This window comes from Penicillium subrubescens (genome assembly GCF_028828155.1).
Source record: "Penicillium subrubescens strain IBT 31985 chromosome Unknown utg000002l_segment0_segment0, whole genome shotgun sequence".
In the NCBI taxonomy this organism is placed as follows: Eukaryota; Fungi; Ascomycota; class Eurotiomycetes; order Eurotiales; family Aspergillaceae; genus Penicillium; species Penicillium subrubescens.
Genome location: NW_026643152.1, coordinates 3,293,871 through 3,316,722, shown reverse-complemented (window position 1 = coordinate 3,316,722; position 22,852 = coordinate 3,293,871). Strand labels below are relative to the sequence as shown.

Here is a 22,852-nt window from a genome sequence, read left to right as displayed (position 1 = left end):
ACCAAGCAGGATCACCTCATGAACGAGAGTCAAAAGGCTAGAAGAAACGATTTACACCATTGGATCCCGCATTTTCCATAAGGTGAGGAGTTCCAGTGTCTGTGGTCAATGCTAATGCCAAAAGGGCTAGACCTGGGATTGGAAGAAAAGGAGAGGGAGGAAATGAGGAGAAGACGAAGGTTTATGCTTCAGCACTTGCGCAGTCTATACTCCATCCATGCATGGAGCATATCACATTGTATCCATAGTATAGTTTACTGTTCTGGCGGGGAAGAGAGATGGATGGAGTCGCAACTTCGGCGAGGGTTTCGGTTTCGGTTTTTTTCTGGTCGCCAAGTTCGGGACAACCCAATAGAAAGTGGTGAAATCGGGGGGCACTCGGACCTCGCCGCTAACAGAGAGTCTTGATAAGAAACGAGAATCCTAAACAGCTTGTAGATGTACTGTAGCAAGTACCACGGTCGCGGCCCTCTGCTCACCGACCACCTCAGATTCGCAATCTTGATGGATGGTTCGGTCCAATTGTTTCACACTGCACCGCTACTGTAGATCTATCATCCCGGTCGCAAATTCCCGTGATCACGCAGGAAGGGAGGAATGGAATTACCTTGGAGGCCGGGGGGGTGTAAGAAGTGGATGTGGTGATACAATTGCCAGACGTCAGTTGTTGAAAAAAAACAGGGAACACAAGGGTAAAATGTAGTGGACTGGGGTGATTAGCGTCCCAGGTGGGCGGAGCAGTATGGAGTACAACTGCGTCCATGCTGTATCCATAATGATGAGAGGGATGTCGTCGTAGCAGGAATGTTAGTGTCCTGTAGACCTGGTGTGCATATGGGAGGACCGTATGATAAAGTGAACTCGTAATTACTCCGCGGACGAGCAAGACGAAAGTGTATGTGTCCCGAGTGTATCGAAAGGTTTGTTGATTAATGCAATATTCTTGTCCCAGGGCTAAAGATCGAGATTCAACGCCAATGGAGATCCTCCAACGCCCTCGTGCACAGGGGCCACATGTTGCGGAAAATTCGAAGCCCTTTTTTTTTCGCCCCAGTCGGTAGACTCGGTACCTTTTAGAGTCATAGTGGTGTGTGGGTGTGGACACGGGCGTACACATACCGGAGGGATGTACTCCAGGGAAGTCTACAAGTGAGACTAGAGAACGGATAACGGATAACGGGTGGATGAGGAATGGAGTACCGAGTCTACCGAGAGCAGAATACTACAACTACATACTAAGTATGTACAAATCAATGGCTGCTTTGGATATGCAAGTCACCTACATCGCAGTAGCCGTAATAATAATAGCTAGTTTGATGATTATTATAAGATATTAAGATATCATCATTTACATAAGATATCAGTCTAATCTAGAGGTATTGTACGATTTGTACGCAGTATTACTCAGTATCCCAGTGTCCCCAGTCAAAAGTGACTTTCTGTGGCCAGGCCACGACCCACTCGGCGTGTCCCTAACGAAGCAAGCGATGCCATGGCCCCTTAAAGCCACTTTTTATACGGCAAGTTGCAACGCACTGACGGTAGTATCCGGAGTCCACTGCAAGGCCTGGGTCTGAGTCTCTAGTCGATTCTTTTCCAATGGGCGCTTGCGATGCCGTCTTTATTTATCTTGTTCCACTTTTTTTTCTGCCCCTACTTACTGTAGTTACTTTGGGGGATGATGATATTATTTTAATTTTTTCTTTTTCTTTTTCCCATTTTTTTTTTTTACTCCCGATTAACTTAATTAAGTCATCAGTATTAAAATATGATAGTTCCCGGTTCCCATCATTCTGGATTTCCCTGCTATAAGGGAAGCTATCCAAATTCCTATAATTCCCTGCTTCCTATCGCCATTTACCCAGCTCTTCTTTTCCCATTTCCCCTTCTTCCTATCTTCCCATCCCTCCATCCTTTTCCGGGCATCCCTTTTTGCCTCACCAGCTTGGGAACCTTGGAACTGATCTTATCATTGCCTAGCAACTGATTGTAACGGTCCAAGCGGGAAATGGCTTGTTAAGAAAACGTCCATTTTGCCTCCCCACAGCACGACTTCCCGGGTACTTTCGAGGTACAGAGTGAGGTGATCATCGATCGAAATCATCCCATCTACATATCTACATTCACCTGCGGTTGTCCTGGAGCTCATTTTTATTTTGACTTTTCTTTGTACATTTGGGGGTTTTGCATTTGCATTTGCATTTGCATTTTATTATTCATATTCGATTTTGAATTTTACCCGACTGGTGATCGGCCCACCCTCTGATAGCATCGCCATATCCGCGGCCGCCATTATCGCCCAGTATCGCCACACTCCCCCACCCGCAACTACTGGATGTGCTTCCACTGGTAGGCTTGATAAGCTCTCTTTTTCCTCTCTCCATCTTCAATTTCTCAACCCTGTCTTCCACCCTGCTCTCTCCACTCTTGCTTCTTCAATTCAACCTCCCCCGACCCCATTGTCTTCTCGACCGACATCTCTCTTCACTGCCTCCGGTGTTACTCGTGCTGTGATACCCTTTCATTGCTACCCACCTCCCCACCGGTCCGCACCTTCCTTTCACGCCATTCTTCGGGTGCCACCATCTGCATCTATCCTACGACGACCGAAGAAGTTTCACCTCGACTCCCTTTTTCCCCCCAGTCTCCGTGCTTCTGGTTAATGCATGGTGATGCCGTCGTCGCCTGCCTGTCGGTTTCTCAACCCTGCCTCTGCCTACACTCCTCATCATTCTCGCCACAGTACCTTGGAATAAAGGGAAACCAGAACTGACAAGAACCTCCCACACCAGATTCTTCTCTGCATCTGCACTGAACCTTTGAGCACCTTGTTGCCCTGTTCTTTGCTCACATACCCCTTCTTGTGTTGAGACACACAAGTCGGCCGGATGCCATACACTGCGCCAGGAAAGTCGTTGCTCGCTGCGCAGCACATCGAATACACCACCCTCCCCTCCTCCGACACCCGACCAGAACGACCCACCGTGGCTCGCTCTGCATCATCAAATCGATTGCAAAACTCGCGATCCTACGCTTCCACCTCATACGTCCGTCGGCACCGGAGAAGCCCGTCGATCTCGAAATCGACCGTGCTTTCCTCCTCGGAGCCGTCATCCCGTCTCTCCCCCACCATCGATCCACATGCCAGTCTCCGCCAGTCTCCGCCTCCATTGAACAATGCAGTCATTCCACCAGGGGCGTTGATCTCGCCCCCGGAGTCTGCTACGAACTCAAGTGATGAGGAATCGTCCGAACCGAAAGACGAGATCAAGCTTGAGGAACTCGAGGCTGCAGTGCGGTCGATTGAGCAGCGAAGGGAAAACTCACCCGAAAGAGAGACGATGCGCCCAGCCGAAGAGTCGGGAATTGAGGCTCAATGCTCATCGAGTCTAGCATCACCTACCTTCCAAAACAAACCCAAACCCAACTACTTGCGGCTATCCAAGGAGTCCCGAAAGATCTCTCACTCACGGTCATCTACTGAAACAGCAGTGGATCTCAGGAGGGAGCAGGCATTGACCAGCTCGCCGGACGACAGCGATGCCGAAGCTACCTCCAAGCCCCCTATGGTGAGAAAGAAGTCGGGTGAACTGGTTCGTCCAGCACTCCGCCCTGCCACGGCTCGTCGGCGACCTTCTAGCATGCCGGGTACCCCGGTCTACGCCAAGGCGGTTCATTTCGACTCACAATTGGAGCATATTCGGCATTTCTTGCAACTCGATCGTCCCTTGGCCGTGAGCGCTGAAACGTCCCCGGTGGACAGCCACGACGGCGAGACTGAGTTTCCATTTGGTCATGATGCTGCCCCATCGTGGGAGTGGGAGTTGCGGCTCGCAAACTTTCCTAAAGATGCGCCCCACCATGCTACTCATGCAGTCCGCCTAGAACGGTTGTTCCTCTCAGCTGATAAGAAGAGTCTGATTGGCTCTGTGTCTGTGGCTAACCTCGCGTTCCACAAGCATGTGGCTGCCCGTTTCACGCTCGATCATTGGACGACTGTCTCCGAAGTCGTCGCCGTGTACAGCCACGATGTTCGCCGCAAGCATGCTCATGACGGACATGACCGTTTTACCTTCGACATCAAACTCGATGATCAGGCCAACTTGGAAAGCAAGACCATGTTTGTGTGCATTCGGTACAACGTCGAGGGTCAAGAGCACTGGGACAACAACAACGGCAAAAACTACCAGGTCGAGTTCGTCAAAGTCTCCAAGCCTACCACGAGCAAGCCCTCTGGTGGCAATCGCCCGGCTCTTCCTCGCAGTCGAACATTTACCGGCTCCCACTCCGGTCGCCCGCAGTCCATGCCTCCCTCGTTCGACGGTTCCGCCGATTTTGGCAAGAAGGCTCCGTTCGCCAACCCGTTCACCGCGAACGCAGGCCCTCCCTTGAGCCGAAGCACTTCAAATGATATTGACACGGTCGGCCCGCCCAAGCGTCGCGAGAAGCCGCACCCCCAGGCTTTCGGCAATCGGTACGACTTTGGTGCATCGCTGACCGCGGCTATGCGGACCAAGACCCCCGTCGATCGGACCACTCTGACCGCACGCGCTCGCTCGAGCCAGACCCCGGAGGCACCCAAGGCCAGGCCGGTGGAGAAAGACGTGGCGATCAGACCAGGTCGGATTTCTCCAGTGAGAAATGATGCTCGACCAGAGGATCTGAAGCCTTCCTCACTGGTATCTAGCAAGCCTTGCCACGAATCTTCGTCGTACAAAGAGCTGGTGGATAAATACTGTTTTGTAAGTTATCCGCCAGGCTCTTTTGGAGCACAGTCCACTAACCTAACCCAACAGTATGGTTCCTCCGCCAATACCCCCAACGAGAAGCCGCCAAACTTTGCAAACTTCACCCTCAGCCTGAAGGCAGATGAGACGTCTAAGTTTTTCAACACGGCTGCTCCCTCTCCTCCCTCTTTCCCCTCGCTCCCTGCCCCCACGAGAGCTGGCCTCGGAATCCCGTCCTGCACCAGTCGCGGGGAGCCCGCATGTTTCCCCCCGCACATCGCCCACAATGGCTTTTCGCTATCCCTACCACCCCACAACGATGCAGAACGGATTCATGACAGACCCTCAGTCGTCGCCAGTCATTCGAGGGTGAGTGACATCAAAGCTTGGCGACCGCTCCGGAGTCCTGCTATCATCTTGGTCCTCGACCGGTCCCTTTCCCAAGCGTGCATTGTTGACGGATCTCATGTTTCAAGGGGATATGATGTTTCTTTCCTGGAAATGCCCGACTCTTTTTCCTTTCCTCCCTTTGCCGATTATGCATATGCGCCCTGTGTGGACGCTCTGTGATTTTTATCCCCTGCATAGTTGATCTCCCTCTCCTCCACATTCGATGGCCCGACGACAGTGGCTTCTATCGACTGCAGCTGTTGATTGGAGATTGGTTCTTGCGATGTGTAATAAACCGCGGAGCTGATTTTCTGGTTGTCGGCTGTTGTCTGGAATCCACGACTCGCGCCGGGAGAAATTATCGACGCGAGAGTTTGGTCCAATGTGGTCATACTCACGTCTTCTTCCACCACCTACTACATGGTGTTCTCATTTACCACTTCGCGCTGGTTGTCTCTATTATGCATGATGACGATACGATATTTCAACCACCTTTTTCTCCACATCCACCTTCAACCACACACCACATCACCTCGAGAGGCCTCTTCGATTCTTTATCCTGCCATTTGGCGGATTCTTCATTTTTCGCAAAAAAAGTTTACTATTAGTCTGCTGGGCCCGCCTCCGCTCTTGTCTCTGCATTTTTATCGTTGGCCTCATTGTTTCTTGGGGGTTTCAAGTTTTGCATGGTGTTCCGGGGATCTTTTTGCTCTTTTCCTTTCGCCCGTTCTTGTTTTCTTTACTCTCCTATTTTTCCTCAATTCTGTTTAATGGGCACCAAATGAACTAAATGAACTGGATGCAACTTGCGATGGATTAGCATGCGAGATATGATTTTTTTCACAGTTTGAGGCCTGCTGCAAAGGTAGCATAGCGTTGACAATGAAAGACACGAATGAATGTGATTTCGAGTCTTGACATAAAACCTTGTTTCTGTTGTAGAGAATTTAGCAGTTTACTTGTAGGGTATGTTTTAGATGGGCGTGTATAGAGACCTCAACTTATTCAAGGCTAAATCGAGCGGACTAAGTAACTTGGGAGAAATTTGAATGAGAAGTGAGAGATGCGACCGATAGTATTCCTCAGCCCCGGGCGGTCTTATCAATGGATGACTAAGAACTTAGTTCCGACCTGGAAGGGCCCACGCCTGCAACTAACGGGAACGGCCCCACCCGCTATCTCCCTTATCACCACGTGACTGCCCACCCACTTTAATACTCCCGCGTGGAAAATGCGGGCAGCCCCCAGGCCAACAAGACATGCTCAAATCCTGCCTTTCATAACTCCCATTTTCCTCCCTCGCCGCCTGCCAATTACCGCCGCGTTGCAGAATGTAAAACCATGGGCTTACCTAACCACACCTTTCCCTTCCTCAACCCGCTCCCCCGAAAAAATCACGCGTAGTCAGCTGCTTTACACGTATTTAAGCCCTTTATCCCCCCCCGCCCGTCGCTGACTGGTTTCTTTCCCCCCTCCTTTTTTTTCCTCTTTCTTCATCTATCTCGACGCGTCCCGACTGCTTCTATATCTTGAGGCTGTCATCCACCAGGCGACTTTTTCATCAATATCTTATTTAATTCATCAACCCTCCCATACAACTCATCATGTCTGGACGTAAGTATTTACTTATTTTTATTTATTTGGACATCTGGTGCCTGTTGGTGTCGCGGTCGCTGTGATGAGGTTCCAGAGGTGGTAATGCCCCTGGGCAACACGTGATTGGGTGGCGTTTGATGCCCCAGGCACCAAGGCATTCATGCATTCATCACCTTACCCAACTGGGACAAGCCTGGATCACCACTCAATACATCATCGCGCCGTCGCTATACAGTCTCCACCCCCATCAACCTACTTTGATTCAATTACACTTCAATGCACTTGAACATAACACCAACTAACATTTCTTCATAGGCGGCAAGGGCGGCAAGGGTCTCGGCAAGGGCGGCGCCAAGCGTCACCGCAAGATTCTGCGCGACAACATCCAGGGTATCACCAAGCCCGCCATCCGCCGTCTTGCTCGTCGTGGCGGTGTCAAGCGTATCTCCGCTATGATCTATGAGGAGACCCGCGGTGTTCTCAAGTCCTTCCTCGAGTCTGTCATTCGTGACGCTGTCACTTACACCGAGCACGCTAAGCGTAAGACCGTCACCTCGCTGGACGTTGTCTATGCGCTGAAGCGCCAGGGCCGCACTCTGTACGGTTTCGGTGGTTAAGTGCGTCCATATGTGTACGTGACGTGCTGGGCTGATGGCCCGTCGAGGGATCACGATGGCGGCTTTTTTTGTCCCGTGTTTTTCTCCCGGTCGCTAGCTCCTCTTCTTTTTTCTTTAATGCGCTACGGTGTGATGTTTTTTTTTCTTGCGTTCTTGTGCCTGAAATAGGCTTATGATGATCAGACTGGAGGTATATTTTACCAGTCTACGGTGGGTTGCGACGGTATTGGGTTGGGATTCTCATTTTTTCCTTCATGAATATCGGAATCGGTCCGACTTTGGGTTTTCTATTAAGTTAGTTGATTTGGCTTTTGCCATGGCCCTTCAGGTCTGAATGGAACAATTGCCATTATTCTAATCTGGCTCTGTTGCTGTCTTATAAACTATAAGGAGACGTTTCGCTCCGCCGCGGTTCCTCGGTGTACTTTTCCTCTCGTCCTAGCCATTCTCCTTTCAATGAGTTGGGCTGGAAATGGTGAGTGAAGAATACCTGGTTCAGACGAAGTAGGCATTGTTTTCATGGTCTTTTCATGTTAATTAAGACGTGGTAGACTCTTTAGATAGGAAGTCGAATCGCAGTGCCATGGTACCACTTTCATTCCGGGTATCCAAGAAGCACTCTTTGAGTAATGTTGATAGATCAGATATGATTTCGTAAACTCACCTTTTTGTGATGCATGACACTCCTCAGAGATTGATTGCAGCCTGACTGCCTGAAGGTGTATGTCGTTATCCATAATCGGACCATTTTATTGTCCTGCACGGGCCACACAATCGGCATGATGTAATCGATTGGCCTCCGCAAGGCATGGACCTCGGCCATCACTCAGTGTTGCCCTTCACGTTCACTTAAGTCTTATCTCCTGGTCATCTCAGCTTCTAGCTGGAGTTCTCTGAATATTTTTCTCTCAGATCGTGGGTGGTGCGAGAGACCTCACACCGAGTCTTCATCCCTCTTTCTAGCCCATCAATGCGCAAGCCTCGTAAACACACTTGATATCTCACCATCTCACCACAGAAGACTTGTTCATCACAAGGAAAAGACCAAGGAGGGGATAACCCTTCTCCGTCATCATAATGGATGAATACAAATTAACCTACGTGTCAGAATTGGTGGGTTGAATCTACCCTCTCCATCCCATTCCTCTAACACGATCCCCGCACGATACAGAATGCCTTCCACCCCTCCTTCCGCTATGAAAGCCGCGACCCAAGAGAAGACTGGAAAACCTCCGCTCTCCGGGGCCCAGGATTACCAGTTCTTGGAAACGCAGTTGCCGGTGCGGTCGGCTCAGCCATATCCAACGTCATCGTTTACCCACTCAACGTGATCGTTGCCCGTCTCCAGACTCAAGCGAAGAAGGACAAGTCAGAAGCAGGCTCCGACGATGAACCAGAGTATACAGATATTCTCGACGCCGCCCGTAAGATTTACGAGCAGCAAGGTCTGGCTGGGTTCTATCCCGGTCTGGCACAGGATACTTGGAAGTCGGTCGCAGACTCGTTCCTGTTCTTCCTTGCATACAACACCATCCGACAACGGAGGATCATTGCCCGTGTCGGGCCTGCTAAAGCGGCGAAGAGTAAGAATATCGTTCTACCTATCTGGGATGAACTCGCGGTTGGTATGGTTGCAGGCGCGTTCTCGAAGCTGTTCACCACACCTTTGTCGAATATCGTCACTCGAAAACAGATTGCAGCGCGAAAAACCGGGAAGGGAGAAAAGGAACCATCAACAGCCGATATTGCAGCTCAGATTCGCGCTGAGAAGGGTATCGGTGGCTTCTGGTCTGGGTACTCGGCATCTCTGGTGCTCACCCTCAATCCATCGATCACCTTCTTCCTCAATGAAGTGCTGAAATACGCACTTCTCCCGCGTGCGAAGCGCGAGCGACCTTCGGCTGCAGTGACGTTCTTATTGGCAGCTTTGAGTAAATCGACCGCTTCCTCGATCACATACCCGTTCTCGCTGGCCAAGACCAGGGCACAGGCACTCAGCAACGCCCAGAAAGCGACATCGCAGAGCACGGGCTCAAATGCAGTTTTGGCCGCACTGACACCAAAGATCTTCTCCAATGTCGTGACAATCTACCAGACAGAGGGTATATCTGCCCTGTACGCTGGTCTACCCGGAGAAGTATTGAAGGGATTCTTCTCCCATGGATTCACAATGCTAGCCAAGGATGCCGTGTACGCCTCCATCGTCAAATTCTACTACATTCTCCTCATCATTGCGCGCCGGTATCCCTCCCCCGAGGAGCTACTATCGCGCGCCCGCGAACAAGCCGAAGAGTATAGCGAGATTGCACGCGAGGGAGCCCGCGATTTAGCTGAGCGGACGCGCGAAGGCGCTGAGGCCCTGAAGAACCACTCTGGCGGTGTTGCTGTGGATATGACTTCCAATGCCGCTGCGGCTGCGACTGCGGCTGCTGCAAAGGTTGGAAGTGTAGCGCACGGGGTCGATGCTTCTTCTGGCTTTAAGGTCCCCCATGTTTCGGATGAGATTAACGAGACTGCTGAGTTGGTGGGGGATTATGTTGAGGATGAGGCCGCGGAGTGGAAGACGTTTTATCACTGGTTTTGGGATAAGGATCGGGGGATGAAGGGTTGATTGATACCAGATTGATCTATTTGATTCTGCTTCCAGCGTTGTGTACAGTATATCATGGCATTATCTCTGTCCATTTGTCCATTTGTCCCATTATGTATGTATTCCAGGGTTTAATATCAAGGGTCGAACCGGCTCAACCAGTGCCGCATTATTTAGGTGTGTTCCATGAAATCTCCCAAACCAGTGGAATCCAAGGATGATCAATCTTTGACCAACATTATTTTTGCAACTCCAACTCAACCACTTATTTCCCCTTCTGCTCGGAAACTGCCACCTCCTGTGTGACAAACGCAGCCTGAAGCTCCTTACCAGCCTCCCACAACACCCACAAGGGAATAAACACCCAAAGAGTATTAAAGAAGAACAGATACAACCACAAATACACGGGATCCTCAGTAGCAAGCTGCGAACTACCAGTCAACCACTCCGGCGCAAAAGTCATAAACCCACCATACAACTCCGCCGTCGCCAACGCAGTCGCAACAAACCACAACGTCGCCTTCGCGCCACCGCGCACCTTAGCGCTGAGCTGCTCATTCGACGACCGACACAGCAAATAACAGACATACACCGCCGCCGGCCCGCCCACAAACACGGTCAACAGCTCCAAAGAGATAACGGTCAAGTCCGCGCCAGCCCAGCGACGATCCGCCTTGGCGTATTCCTGCCACAGGCGCGCGCTGGGACCGGATCCGTAGGCGGGGCCGTAGACGCGGTCGGACCGGTTGAGGAAGTGTGGACCTGCGTTGAGGATGCCCGTGGGCAGGGAGGCGTAGCTGAAGAAGCATTGGTAGAGGAAGGAGCCTTCGATGAAGAGGTGGGTTAGGGCGTCGTAGGCGTGCCAGAAGAAGAGGATGCGGTTGCGGGTGTGGGTGGAGGGGATGAGGGCTTTGCTGAGGAGGTAGGCGATTGGCATGAAGGATAGGGAGAAGGCGATGCAGAGGGCCGTGGTGAGGTCGAGGGTGAAGGAGTCGGTGGTGGTCATTGTGGCGGGGGTGGTGCGGGTTGATTTATGGGTGAGGGGTTTGTATGGACTGAGTATGAATGGTCGCGCTCTAGAGAGCGGATGCGCAGGGTGGTTTTTTGCTTATAATAGCTCGGTGGTGGAGAGGTGAAAGGAGAGGGAAGTAAGCTCAGGAGAAGAATCTCGAGTTTCGAGCTGAATGTTTGGGGTCCACTTGGTGGCCTCAGGTGTTGAAGAGTGGATCAAGATCGCCCGAACCAAACAAAGTATACAGTAACAACTAAACAAGATCAACGTGAGGTGGTATTGAGGTTGTTCAACAGACGCACCACCGATTATCATTGAAATCCTCAATAACCCTTGTCGTTACTATCTCAAATTTTACGACGCTCCAATACTATCCCAGGATCTAGCCAACGGCTGTCACCCTATGCCCGTGTGTAAGTGTGGGGAGAGCCTCGTGGGACTTAGGAGCCCGTCTTGTCCCCATCTTCTCACCTCGCCAACAACTCCAAGTGAGCAACTTCAACGATGATTACACAAGTTTAAGACAAGAAGGGCCCAGAACCCCAATTATTCCTATCTGTCAAACAAACTACCCTCATCTGTCCGAAGGGGCTCAATTCTTTGCCTTGTGCCAGCGATGATACAACCTAGCGGCGCAGACCTCGCAGTCGCCCAATCCTAGACTGGCAAAGCTCTTTCGAGCGGCTTAATGCATACAATCTAATCTGACTGACTGGCTAAAATGGTGGGGATACGACAAAGTATACAATTATCGAACCAGCCCCTGACACCGCTGATTGGCTGTTGCAGCCTGACTTCGTTTTCGTGACCATTTTGCCTTGCGCGCAGCGGGTGCAACCCAGTCCTCCTCTGAGGAGATACATGGCGTCCTTCATAGCCGATGCTCTCAGCTTTTGTCCGTTGTTGCTTGCGACATTTGAGCTCTCTGAGCTTTGGGGTCACACTTTCGGGTCGCAAAATGAATTCCATGGAACCTAATTCTAGGCTAGAAGGGCGAGATATCTACCTTTTAAGTTCGATAACATCAGTGTTTCAATTTCTTTCCAGTTTGAGGCCGATCTAGGACACTTCATCGGCATTCCAAAAGCATATTTTGATGCCGTTAGGCAGAGGGATCCCATCGATTCGAAAGACTTTACTGAAAGCATCATCTTCAAAAGCTCAGTGGAGATGTTCGAACAATTAAGGACGCCACATATGAAACCCACCAACCCACCGATATCTCTCAAATCGTGTGAAGTGCGCGTCCATGAGCGATCCTTTGATGAAGCTTGGTGCTCTATCAGAAGGACGGTGATTACCCCCTCGGTGGCTGAACGAAATCCGCGATGTATCGAATTCTTCATGCCACTCAGCAAGGTGATCAACCGTGAAGGCGAATCCCGCCAAGTACTTCTTAAGTGGTCTGATACCTGTCAAGAACGGTCAGACAAAACGGATGGCAATTACAATACCCTCCATTCATATGTCTATGATGTATGATGGAAACGCACCGAATATTGAGGCTGGCCTGCATTTCCGCACCCAACAAAATGCGGCAGAATTTGAGAAGGCTGTCATTGAGTTGAACTGTCGGTCGGATTTTGCTTGGTCAGAGCCGAGCTATTCAGGTCGAATGTATGATGTTGTCGATACCGGAACGGAACATAAACAGTACAAGGCAATTGTCCTCTGTCATGAGCGATCATCTCGGCGATACTCAGATATCTACTATCTCTATCGCGACGCCGACTTTACCTACGATCACCGTTCTCTCGACGTTCATTTTCCCCAGATATCCTTCACAGACTACATTTCCACCCACGTGGACCAACTCTACAGAGCCCATGCTCCGGTCGGATTCTCGCACTGCGACAAAAAGACTAGGCTCGACAGTCATAGAATTCAACAACGATTCAGCATCACGATCATTCATCAGTGCATTATCCCCTCAGTATGACCTGGTATATGTGCGACGCATTCCATCATTGTCTACGAATAGCATCTTTCTCTTCGGCAGGTCGGAAAATCAGGCAAAGGCGCTGCAGACCTCCAGCTTGGTGCCGAGGGGATCGATACCAGCTCGCTGCACGCTGGGGTGATTCCATGTCAGAAAGGTGATTAACAATGGCACTCCCTCTGTTTTTCATTAAGTCTTCTCGGAATAGTACCAGCATCAGCTTTCGCAAGCTGCCGTATACTCGTGGCTCAAGCTTGGACATGATAAATATCTTGGCGAGGAATGGTGAAGGTGGCGATGTTAAGAACCGGGACGGTGCTATTCCATTAGGGCTTCTCAGTCCTAAAGGTCAGTTTGAAGACATCGTTCGTTATTGTGTGTGAGGATAAGTCTAACAGATCATTGGCGGTTCGATCTAGGGGAGTTTCTCGCTGCTCTCCAAGGAAGATTACTTTAGACGATATTTTGATTGATGAGGAGTTTAAAGAGTTTAGAATTCAGTTAAGTGAAATACCAATAATGCTAATCAAAGATAAAAGGAAAACGACCGAATGAAGTCAAGCAGCAGCAGCACACAAAAAAAAAAATCAAAAAAAAAAATCAAAAAAAAAGAAACTCTCCCTCGGGGAATCGAACCCCGGTCTCCCGCGCTTATCGGTATTAATGACAAGCGGAAATCATGACCACTAGACCAAGGAAGACATATTAGCCGAGTTACTGCTCGACCACTTGGCTGGTTGATGTAGGAAGGGGGTTTTTTTGCCACCATAATCAAGATCAGCATTTTGATATCACGTGTTTCCCATACACATCATTCTTGAGGAGCAGTCAAGATGAGGTAGATACAGTCAAATTATTAATCGGGTAAAGCTTTCGTTTAAAAACTTCCATATGTTTGATTTGTCCTGGATAGAACTTTCAAATATGTTTTATTAAGTAAACCAGATCTTCGAGACGTTTCCTAGATGGCCGGGCAAGGTTATATCGCACGTGACTTGTTGATGTTGAAATGAATCTGAGTTTCCTGTTTAGCATTTGTTGCTTTCATTAAATCTCATTTAACTTTCAGGTACTCGGTGTTATTCTCAGAATATCAAGCTTTCGAGAGATTTTTTCAAGGCCCGTTGCTTGACCTTACAGCGTCCGGGTCATGGGATCAGGGCGTGCTCTCTGCTTTGGTGCCCGCTTGGATCGCTTGACCACATCACTCTGGAAGGTCATCTCCTAGAACCGGTTTAGTGTCTCTATGTGGCGAGCGCCAATATTCGGGGTAAATATGTTTATTTATGAGAAGGACAGTACAAATAAGGCGTAACTCCCTAGGTAGGCCATGAATTGTAGAAGTTGTGGGTAAATTGTAGGCTTTTAGAGCAAGAATATATCTTCTCTTGCCGCTAGCTGGTTGGTACCCAGGACATACTCAGATCTCCTCCATGCCACCCCACATCCACCAGAGCCCGATTTCCTCCATGCTTACAGGTCATTTTAAATCACCGAATGATTATTCAGTCACCCGGGCCGTTGTTAAGGGCACCTCAACCCGGCACGTGTTGAGTCTCATTGGAACCGTCAGCCACAAGCGCTGGATTTATAATGTGGATAGCTGGTAGATATAGACCAGAATCTTTCTTTATCTTTTCATGATCCAAACTTGTCTCTGATATCGAATCAAAAGCATATCACTATTTTTATTCATGATGGAGGTTGGAGAGACATCTTCTATCTGAATTCCATACACCTATCAACCTTTACCTGCTGCTTCTCTACCTACCAACATCCCCGCCACAATGCCGCACATCCGACACCACAGAAGACATCACTCTTGGCCACACTGTGGGTCGGAGCTTTGCATACGTGAGCCTCGCAGCCTGGAGCTGCGTATTTTCAGGCCTGGAGATGGAAACCCCAACTTTACCCCATGGTCCTTTCAACAAGCCACAGTTCCACTCATAGCAGAGGATCTCGAGGATGACGATGCCGAGATGGCAGGTATCGTTCGATCGCAAAGACCACGAGTCCATCGTCTCTGGTCTCGCACTTTGATACGGGACGAACGCGAAGAATTTCATCTATCAGCTACCACGGTCGATGCTCGGAAGCATGTTCATCGCAGCGTGCTTCGCCGTCTGATCCATCGGCCACTACTGGATCGGACACGGTCGCTTTTTGTCATGCCGACAACGAGGAGGGCAGGAGATGGGACGGTCATCTCGGGATGGATGCCAGCTCGTATATCGGCTCAACCGGTGACAGTTATTGAAAGAAAGCGGACAGCTCTCGCCGGGGTTGATACTGCCAAATTGTTCACGGAGCGACGACATCGACGATGTCATTCAGAGCAGCCACGGTCATGGAGGGAGCCCAGTGCTAGCCTGTGGCCTCTACGAGAGGAATCTCCATAGTGGATCACTACGAGTTTCCATATTGGATCTTGCCTCCAAGCCCATTCTATGTGAAGGTGAACAAATTCTACACCTGCAAGGTCTGTCCATAAAGTAACGGGACTTGTTTGGAGACATGGACTCAAGGAACTCATAGCTATAGGCTAGAGGAATAATTCATACAAAGTTTGAGCTTTTTGCTTATTCTTTAGGAAGACAACGGCTTTGGCCAGGAAAGTCCCCACCTGAGAAAAGGTCATGCCCGACATGTTTCGTTACGTAGATCCCAAGTTCTGAAAATTCCGCTCCTCCAAAATGGAAACTGTCAGGCGAAGCTCTCTCTCCTGAGTTGGAGGTGCATGAACTCCATATGGGATTGGTCGATCATTGATGCGATTTAGCATATTTCACTTTTGAATGAAGACTGATCCCTTTCTGTATACCAGTATCCAGACACTAACATCTGGGACCCGTAAGGTGCGCTGGCCCTTGAGCCTAACCCCGAGACGCACCTCAGTCCTATCAGCCGAGGATTCCCTCAAATTCAATGTTTTCATGAGAAGGAAATAATTATCTGACTAGTGGCGGGGCGTAGACTTAATCCACTCAGACTTAAGCCAATTCTGGGCATTGTAAGAAAACCTTACGCATCAGGCCAGAAATGGAGGCGGGCCGTAAAGTGGTTATGTCGCTATATTCAGCTCTGCCTTGTCCAATTTTGGCCAGCTATTAATTTCATTTTCTATCCATAATTAGTTTGGTATGATTTTTAAACTTCGGATCGTTTTTCTTTTTCTCAAAACACCATCGGCTTTGAAAGCATTTCTGATCATCACCATTCCTCTCAAACATTCTATATTGAATTTTGGAAATCGCAGAAGCCAATCGATCTTTCCTGATCCTATTACACTATGCCAGTTCGTGGAGTCTTTCACGCTCTCAAGCAACTGCCTGATGCGCGAGATCGCTTTGGACTGATAGTATTGATACTTGGTGGAGGTGATTTGAGTAATTCGCTACGTCAACGCGATAACGAGGAAAATTGACATCCCTCGAAAACAGGATAGCGAAGCTTAAACTCATTAATCAAGAATGCACTACATCCAAATCGCAAGATAGGCCCTGATGCGTCGATGACTGAGCGAGAGAGCGTCATTGGGGACTTGTGGGATGGAAAATGGGATATTTGTTTGACTTTATCATGTTATGCTATGGTCTTGTTCATACTCTGAGACGGAAGGATACATTGAAGTCCCGCATGGGTGTACCTGTGGTTTTAATTTTGCTATCGGTAGTTTCTGGACTTGTATGGCTCCCTGGGTGTATTGCTTTGACACTCGGTACTCTGTGTTGGGCTCTTTGAACTTGCAGTTTCTGTTCCTTATTATTTGAAATGATATCCATATGTGGCGACCGCCAGTGGTCAAATCACAAAACCGATTTCAAGCAGAAAATAAATCGGTAGGACATTCTAGTTTGAAGCTCTGCCTAGGCTTCAAAGATTATTAACCATAAATCCCACGAGTTTTAAAATATATGTACTTCATCATTTGTTTACGACTTTGAAAAATTCTTCTCACAAATCATCAAATCATAGAAAACAGTGGGGCCCTTGATATTCAAAGGGTGTTCTTAGAAAATAGTAAGGTAGCTCACAATTCCTGTTGGTAAATCGCCAATCAAGTCGACCTCAGGCTCTTCGTCCAAGGACTAAATCCATGAACTACTTAGATTCCAGTGGACAACCTCCTCGTTTAGCAATTTCAACCTTTTCCTCGGCATTACCAATGTGCGGATCATTCTTTCTAAGCACATCCCGACAAAACTCCTCAAACACATCCCCCCAGAGATGCCGGCACTTGTAGTCCGCAACGTCCGGAGGAAAATGTCTGATGTGATCCCACAAGGCTTCCAATTGAGCTGGTTCCTCCCGGAGTATTGTCACAGGAGTTAAATATGTCCTGACCGTGAAGATGATTGCTTGCGACCGAGGGAGTCGAGTCAGAGATTGCAACTCCGTACGGATATGGACTTGATCGATCGAACTGCATTTCGGGTTACTCTCGAATGGAACAATTTGAAATATATCCCCAACTGGTTGAATAACGAGATTGTTTCGTTGGATTGCTTTCGACGGGTGAAGATTGAGGAAAAAGCGCTCCATAGATTTGCGCAGTTTCTCTTTCCAAAGTGGAACCGGATCGTGGATTTGGTGCAGCTGCCACCCTATCCGCTGTTGAAGTCGCCAACCAGAGGGGCAAGCCAGGAAAGCGCCACGCCTTCGAATTGCGGTTAGATACTAATCTCGATAGGAAGTATTAGACTCACAACGTGTAAAAATCATTTTGACACTTTTTAAGCACGTAGACATCATCCATTACCAACAAGCCCACAACGGTGAGTGGATGAAAATCAAACGGCTCCCGAATTCGATATTTCTCTTGCAAATGATCAATATAAACATAATTTTTGTCTGCTCGGAAGATGCCGGGAAAGCGCTTAGTGACATATGCCACAACTGTGTCCAGTAGCTCTAACACAGCATCATCGATTCCGTCGAGGTAGTCCACGTAATCTTTGGAGTCTTCACTTCGAGCCATAGCAAGCTTTTTGGTATGTTCGTCATCAAAAAGCTCATCGTAGTTGAACCAATTGTTGATGTCTAGCTTGCGCAGTGCCATAGTCATTTGAAATTTCCCCGGCTTCCAATATCTCGGCCAGTCTGGCTTTTGGCTCAAGGGAAGCCCCTGAAAAGTGACTATGGCGCCGAAACCCAAAGGATCTGGGCCGTACTCAGTCTTTGACCGCGCTTCATTATTCGTAGACTGAGGTTTTGATCTAAGCTTATTGGCAGCGAGGAGGAGCTTCAAAGCGCGTGTAATGCCACAAAGGAGAAGAGAGATGATGATGCCAGTCCAGACGGGGCTTCCGAAACTGAAAATGAGGTTGGCAAGCATCTTAAAATTAGAGTGTGACTGGAATAAATGGTCCCAGGATGTTCAAAAAATCCTGGGAAGATTTCCGAGAAAAATAATCTCCCCTTGAAAATAAGGCTTTGGACATAATAGAAAGGTAGCACTTCCAGCCAGACACACAGACTTGGCTTACTCAGACGAAAGAGGCACCCAAAAATACATGCAGGGGCTTGTGACCTATATAGGCTGACTGGCCGAACGGTCAGACCTTCGTAGGTGTCTTGGATACTCGGGACGCGCGAAGCGCGTTTGGCTATCGCGTAAAATATGAAACTCTAAAACCAGAATGATTCACATCTCCCTGATGACTGAGGCAAGAGTTAGTATGATCTAGGCTCTGTCACCTGGGCGAACCCGTGAAGACAATGATCAATCTCCCCCGGTAGCGCTACCTTCGAAAGTGGCGAATGATGTTGGTTAAATCAAGAGCAGAAACGATGATGTACCAAATATCCGCATTATCGCCGTTCAGGGGATAATCAGCTGGATAAAGTGGGGTAAGTATCTTGTTCGACATAAAACTTGAATGAAGATCGAGATTCATATATGAGGCACAATAAAGCCTTCAAGGTCGAAAACCACGCGATAATCATTCCATCAGCGTGGTTGTTGATATTGGTGCACATTTGCCAGCCAAAGTAGCACAGAAAAATCAACCTGAACCATAATAGCGACGCTACCATCAAGCCTAAAGAGAAATCATGCCGAAATACTCATCTTCGGGATGAGCCTCTGGAAAAAAGATACTGAACGAAATGTTTAGTTGTGTCATCGATATCTAGCTGGTCTTTGGCAAAATAATATTCTACATGATCTAACGTGGCTCACCAAAGTTCGCGAATGGGCTCATCAGCCAAAAGATTGGTGTGCATCCTCATGGTCATAGGCTTGTGTTGACTCCACTATCTGATAGGCCATATAACCGCTGATTCAAAGCCCATAGCAACTGTGAGAACATACACGGTTATCCTCAAAGACTCGGAATCGCCATTTGGCGAGGTCTCGGAGACATCACTTGAGATTCAAGATTCATTGGCAGCGCTCAAGACCAGAGAAGTGAATGATTTGCTCAAAAGAAAACCCAGCATTCCAGTCTGTCGAAAGAATCGTGGTGGATCTGAGTGAAGTCGATGATGAGACATCATATAGATGTTCATGGAACTGATATGGCGAGTCGGGAAACCCTCGAAGTTAAGAATTATCCTCCCTCCACTCGAAGGGCAGGTCTTCAGGCTTGTCACGTTTAGTCGAGACTGGAAATCGGACTAAAAGGGAAAGAGAGTGCTGTGTTTCTGGATCCTGTTGAGGAAATCAAATAATTTCCTAGGGCATCTGAGACGGGTTGACTCTTTCGCAAACGAGGTAGAGGAGTGGCTAGATTAGACCAGTTGGAAGGTAGAGGCGAGTAGTGAAACAAATATCAAGAGTGAAATGCAACATACCGCGAGGGTAAACGAGCTAGTAAATAACATCAGTTCTGTATTAGGTTAAATTGAATATCATACCGGGGGTCGTAGGAGTCAAAAGTCTGTAGATATCAAGTTGGAGGACCAGTGCAGTATCATTTGCGAGATGCTGCATTTCATCGAAGGCAAACTTCATCCAGTATTCGAGTCTATGTGATTTGGGGTTATCACCATCTTCCAGTCCCAAAAATTTAAGCCCCCTGGGTGACGGGGAGGACCAGGGTTTGATTCGGGATCTGGAGGACTATTTTCTTTTGGATTTAAGGATTTTTTGGCTGTTGCTGTTTGATGGGGCTTGATATCAGTGTCATATGGGGCAGGCTCTATACAGCCTAGGTAACCTCCCGACTTCGAGTCTTTGGAGGGGTCTTTTGAAATGTCTTTCAAATTGTACTCCTAGATAATTCAGGCACTCTTTTCCGACATGTCCTTTAAAGGCATGATTGATGAGATGTTTTCGAAGTTTGGCCAGCGATTTAAACTTATGAAGTCTACTGTATTTGCTTTTCTGTAAACTAAATGCGACCATCATAATTTGGATTCAAGTAGTATAACATTTTCGTATTATTATTATTATTATTATTATTATTATTATTATTATTATTATTATGATCTGGGCCAGACCTTGAAATTAGACTCGGCTCTCGACCAAGAAGTATGCAGACGAGTCACTTGTGGTGAGTCACCGGTCTGTTCAACACTAACAAGACCGCATAAAGATTGTGTGTTCTTGGCGGCTTCATGCAGCATGTATGTACCTCGGTCGCAATACGCAATACGCACAATAGGTCAGTGTGGTTGCTCCCATGAGCCAACTTCGGGGAAGGTCATTAAGGAAGACGCTCCAGTAGTGGTGCCAGCATCATTCTAAGCAACGTGGAAACCTAAGTTAATTAACCTTAATGTTAAAAAGTCATGATGCAGCGCTCGTGAATACCCCATGCCACAGTTCTCGGAGTGACCGTGCCGATGAATCCTAATCTCAGCCGTGATTTCTTGACTGATGTACCCTTGCGTGGGGGCTAATTGACCTAAACAGGACAGTTCATTAACACGTGCCGTATCCCTCGGTTACGATGGCTTTCTCGAAGGCCGCTAGAAGGGATGCTGTCTCAGTGAATCAGTGGTGATTGGTGAAGATGATTGTGGGTGCAAATAGCTGAGTGGATGCGATAAGAAATCCTCCAAGTCTTGTTAGTTGGCCAAGAGACTTTTGTTGGACTCGTGGTGCAAATGCGAAGGCATGAATGAATGCCGCATTCGTATTCAGGGCAAACAACATGACCTCGCAGAGCCTCGTGAAGGAACATTGGCCAAGCCGTCTGCGGGGTGCCCCACTTCTGACGAAGAGAGGTCACAATTCTCCAAGGATGCTTGGAAAACCTGGCTGCCTAACTCCGAGAAGTGGGGAACACCAGCCCTATGGAAGGGGCCAGATAAGGACGACAGGACTGCACACGGCTCAGCTGGACAGTGTTGCAGCTTCCGAGAGTCAAAAGTTGCTGAGGTGTCGTTTTTGAAAGAAACCCAGGAAAGTATATTGGTGCGGCCCGACGTGGAACAGCTGCAACCACATGATAGATATTTGCAACTCTGCAACGCGAGTCGACGTGGCCCTCTCGGGTGGTGAAGATGATACTGTAGCGACGATGATGATGATGATGCAACGAGCGGTGAAACTGCGGGGTCCTACTGATAATAGCAGGTGTATCGGAATAGAATGGACCCCGGCAGAGGAGGCTCCAAGGCAGAAAGAATATGGGATTGGCCCAAGTCGAGGGCTAAACACTCTCTGGGTCTCTGTGCTTTGAAATCTCACCGACACGGACGCCCGCTAAACCTTACCGGTGGAACCACGCGGTCGTTAATTCTGGACTCCGGTTGGTCTGCTGCTGGCCCGGTCCGCTGTTGCTGGAGACTCTCGTGGCTCCGATTGGCTGTGTGTGTGTTTGGGGCATTCTCTCCACCAGGTTCGAAGCGGACTGCGATTTGGTTGGTTGCCCTACGAGGGTTGACGATCCCCGTGAAGCGAAGAAGGGGGGGGAAATTGGGGTGAAAGAGAGAAGAAAGGCTAGGGTGATGGGTGAAATAGAGGAATTGGAGAGGTATAAGTAATAACCCCGTGTCCCCGGGCCTCGGTGGCTTGAAGTTTCAATTCTTTTCCTACCACAACCTCTCTATACTTTCCCACCAAGTGATGCACTCCCAATCCTACAACAGTGACACCTATCCAAAGCGGTCTCTGTCTCAAACCTCAGCTACCACCTGTTCCTCTCGCAGCACTCAACGCTCCGACGAGAAAAAACGAGGCCGAGAACTATCCAACTCACTGGCCGCCAAACTGTTCCGATCAGGAAGCAAGTCTCCTACTCCCATCGACATTCCCAAATCACACAAGCGCCAGTCCTCGGCCAGTGTCTTCAACCCTCGAGACATTCCCCGCAGCGCTCCCGGGTCGTCATACTTTGATCAATACCACCGCTCTCATAGTCCCGACCAGATGTCTCCCGAGGCCACTTACCCCCAGTCTCCCAAGCAGGAGTACACCAGTAAGCGGGCATCCACTCCAACCCGCAAGAACAGTGACGACTATCGTCGCTACAGTGGTACCGTCAACCACTACGGTCGGCACTCCAACGACTGGCTATTTGGTGGCTTCAGTGTTCGTGGAACTGTCCGCGATGGCATTGAGAAGCTCCGCAACCACGATAAGGAGAGCTGAATCATGTCGCTGTGCCAATTACCAGAAAAAAATTTAATCAAAACCACCGCTTGTGGTAATTTTTCGCTCAGACGCACTTCTGTGATGGGTTGTCCTGCGTGATGAAGTATTTCATCTTATACGCGGACGATAAGCCCCAAGTGCAGGTTCGAATCGACAGTCAAATCAAATTCACCAGAAAAGAGGCCCCATTTCTCATTCACCGTTGAGTCTTGCCCCGGGTGCTGCCCCCGAAGAGGGTGTTTGACTGCATCCGGGGAATGAACGATGTCTTGACCACTGTACTGCTGTACTGTGGTGGGCCTATTATAGGACCACGACATTATTCTGATTCTATATCATGAGCCCTGATCACTTCATGTGCTGATCGAAGGATCTAGTCGGTTTTTTCGACAATCAAACATCCTATTTCTTGACGAAACGAATTATGTCTCCAT

The 22,852-nt window shown here is 48.8% G+C and overlaps 8 protein-coding genes across 8 annotated transcripts; 6 read left to right on the top strand and 2 right to left on the bottom strand.

The window, feature by feature from the left end:
• Positions 1–2,888: 2,888 nt before the first annotated feature.
• On the top strand, positions 2,889–5,297 carry N7473_002577 (protein phosphatase regulator GAC1; the record flags this gene model as incomplete). The annotated part of the gene is made up of 2 exons (XM_057148517.1): positions 2,889–4,742; positions 4,797–5,297. The coding sequence occupies 2 exons, from the start codon at positions 2,889–2,891 to the stop codon at positions 5,295–5,297; spliced, it is 2,355 nt and encodes a 784-aa protein (XP_057012171.1).
• Positions 5,298–6,721: 1,424 nt separating this feature from the next.
• N7473_002576 (histone H4) lies at positions 6,722–7,330 on the top strand (the record flags this gene model as incomplete). The annotated part of the gene is made up of 2 exons (XM_057148516.1): positions 6,722–6,731; positions 7,029–7,330. 2 exons carry the CDS (start codon positions 6,722–6,724, stop codon positions 7,328–7,330), a joined length of 312 nt encoding a protein of 103 aa, XP_057012170.1.
• A 1,077-nt stretch (positions 7,331–8,407) lies between these two features.
• Positions 8,408–9,941, top strand: N7473_002575 (putative mitochondrial carrier protein; the record flags this gene model as incomplete). Its single annotated transcript, XM_057148515.1, has 2 exons — positions 8,408–8,443; positions 8,502–9,941. 2 exons carry the CDS (start codon positions 8,408–8,410, stop codon positions 9,939–9,941), a joined length of 1,476 nt encoding a protein of 491 aa, XP_057012169.1.
• A 244-nt stretch (positions 9,942–10,185) lies between these two features.
• On the bottom strand, positions 10,186–10,926 carry N7473_002574 (EXPERA domain-containing protein; the record flags this gene model as incomplete). Its single annotated transcript, XM_057148514.1, has 1 exon — positions 10,186–10,926. The coding sequence occupies one exon, from the start codon at positions 10,924–10,926 to the stop codon at positions 10,186–10,188; it is 741 nt and encodes a 246-aa protein (XP_057012168.1).
• Positions 10,927–11,979: 1,053 nt separating this feature from the next.
• On the top strand, positions 11,980–13,036 carry N7473_002573 (uncharacterized protein; the record flags this gene model as incomplete). The annotated part of the gene is made up of 3 exons (XM_057148513.1): positions 11,980–12,291; positions 12,323–12,865; positions 12,914–13,036. Coding segments are annotated over 3 exons (978 nt in total), but the record flags the coding sequence as incomplete, so codon positions are not given.
• Positions 13,037–14,658: 1,622 nt separating this feature from the next.
• N7473_002572 (uncharacterized protein) lies at positions 14,659–15,273 on the top strand (the record flags this gene model as incomplete). The annotated part of the gene is made up of 1 exon (XM_057148512.1): positions 14,659–15,273. One exon carries the CDS (start codon positions 14,659–14,661, stop codon positions 15,271–15,273), a length of 615 nt encoding a protein of 204 aa, XP_057012166.1.
• A 1,702-nt stretch (positions 15,274–16,975) lies between these two features.
• On the bottom strand, positions 16,976–18,209 carry N7473_002571 (heme-dependent oxidative N-demethylase family protein; the record flags this gene model as incomplete). Its single annotated transcript, XM_057148511.1, has 2 exons — positions 16,976–17,531; positions 17,581–18,209. 2 exons carry the CDS (start codon positions 18,207–18,209, stop codon positions 16,976–16,978), a joined length of 1,185 nt encoding a protein of 394 aa, XP_057012165.1.
• A 3,681-nt stretch (positions 18,210–21,890) lies between these two features.
• On the top strand, positions 21,891–22,415 carry N7473_002570 (uncharacterized protein; the record flags this gene model as incomplete). Its single annotated transcript, XM_057148510.1, has 1 exon — positions 21,891–22,415. One exon carries the CDS (start codon positions 21,891–21,893, stop codon positions 22,413–22,415), a length of 525 nt encoding a protein of 174 aa, XP_057012164.1.
• Positions 22,416–22,852: the final 437 nt, after the last annotated feature.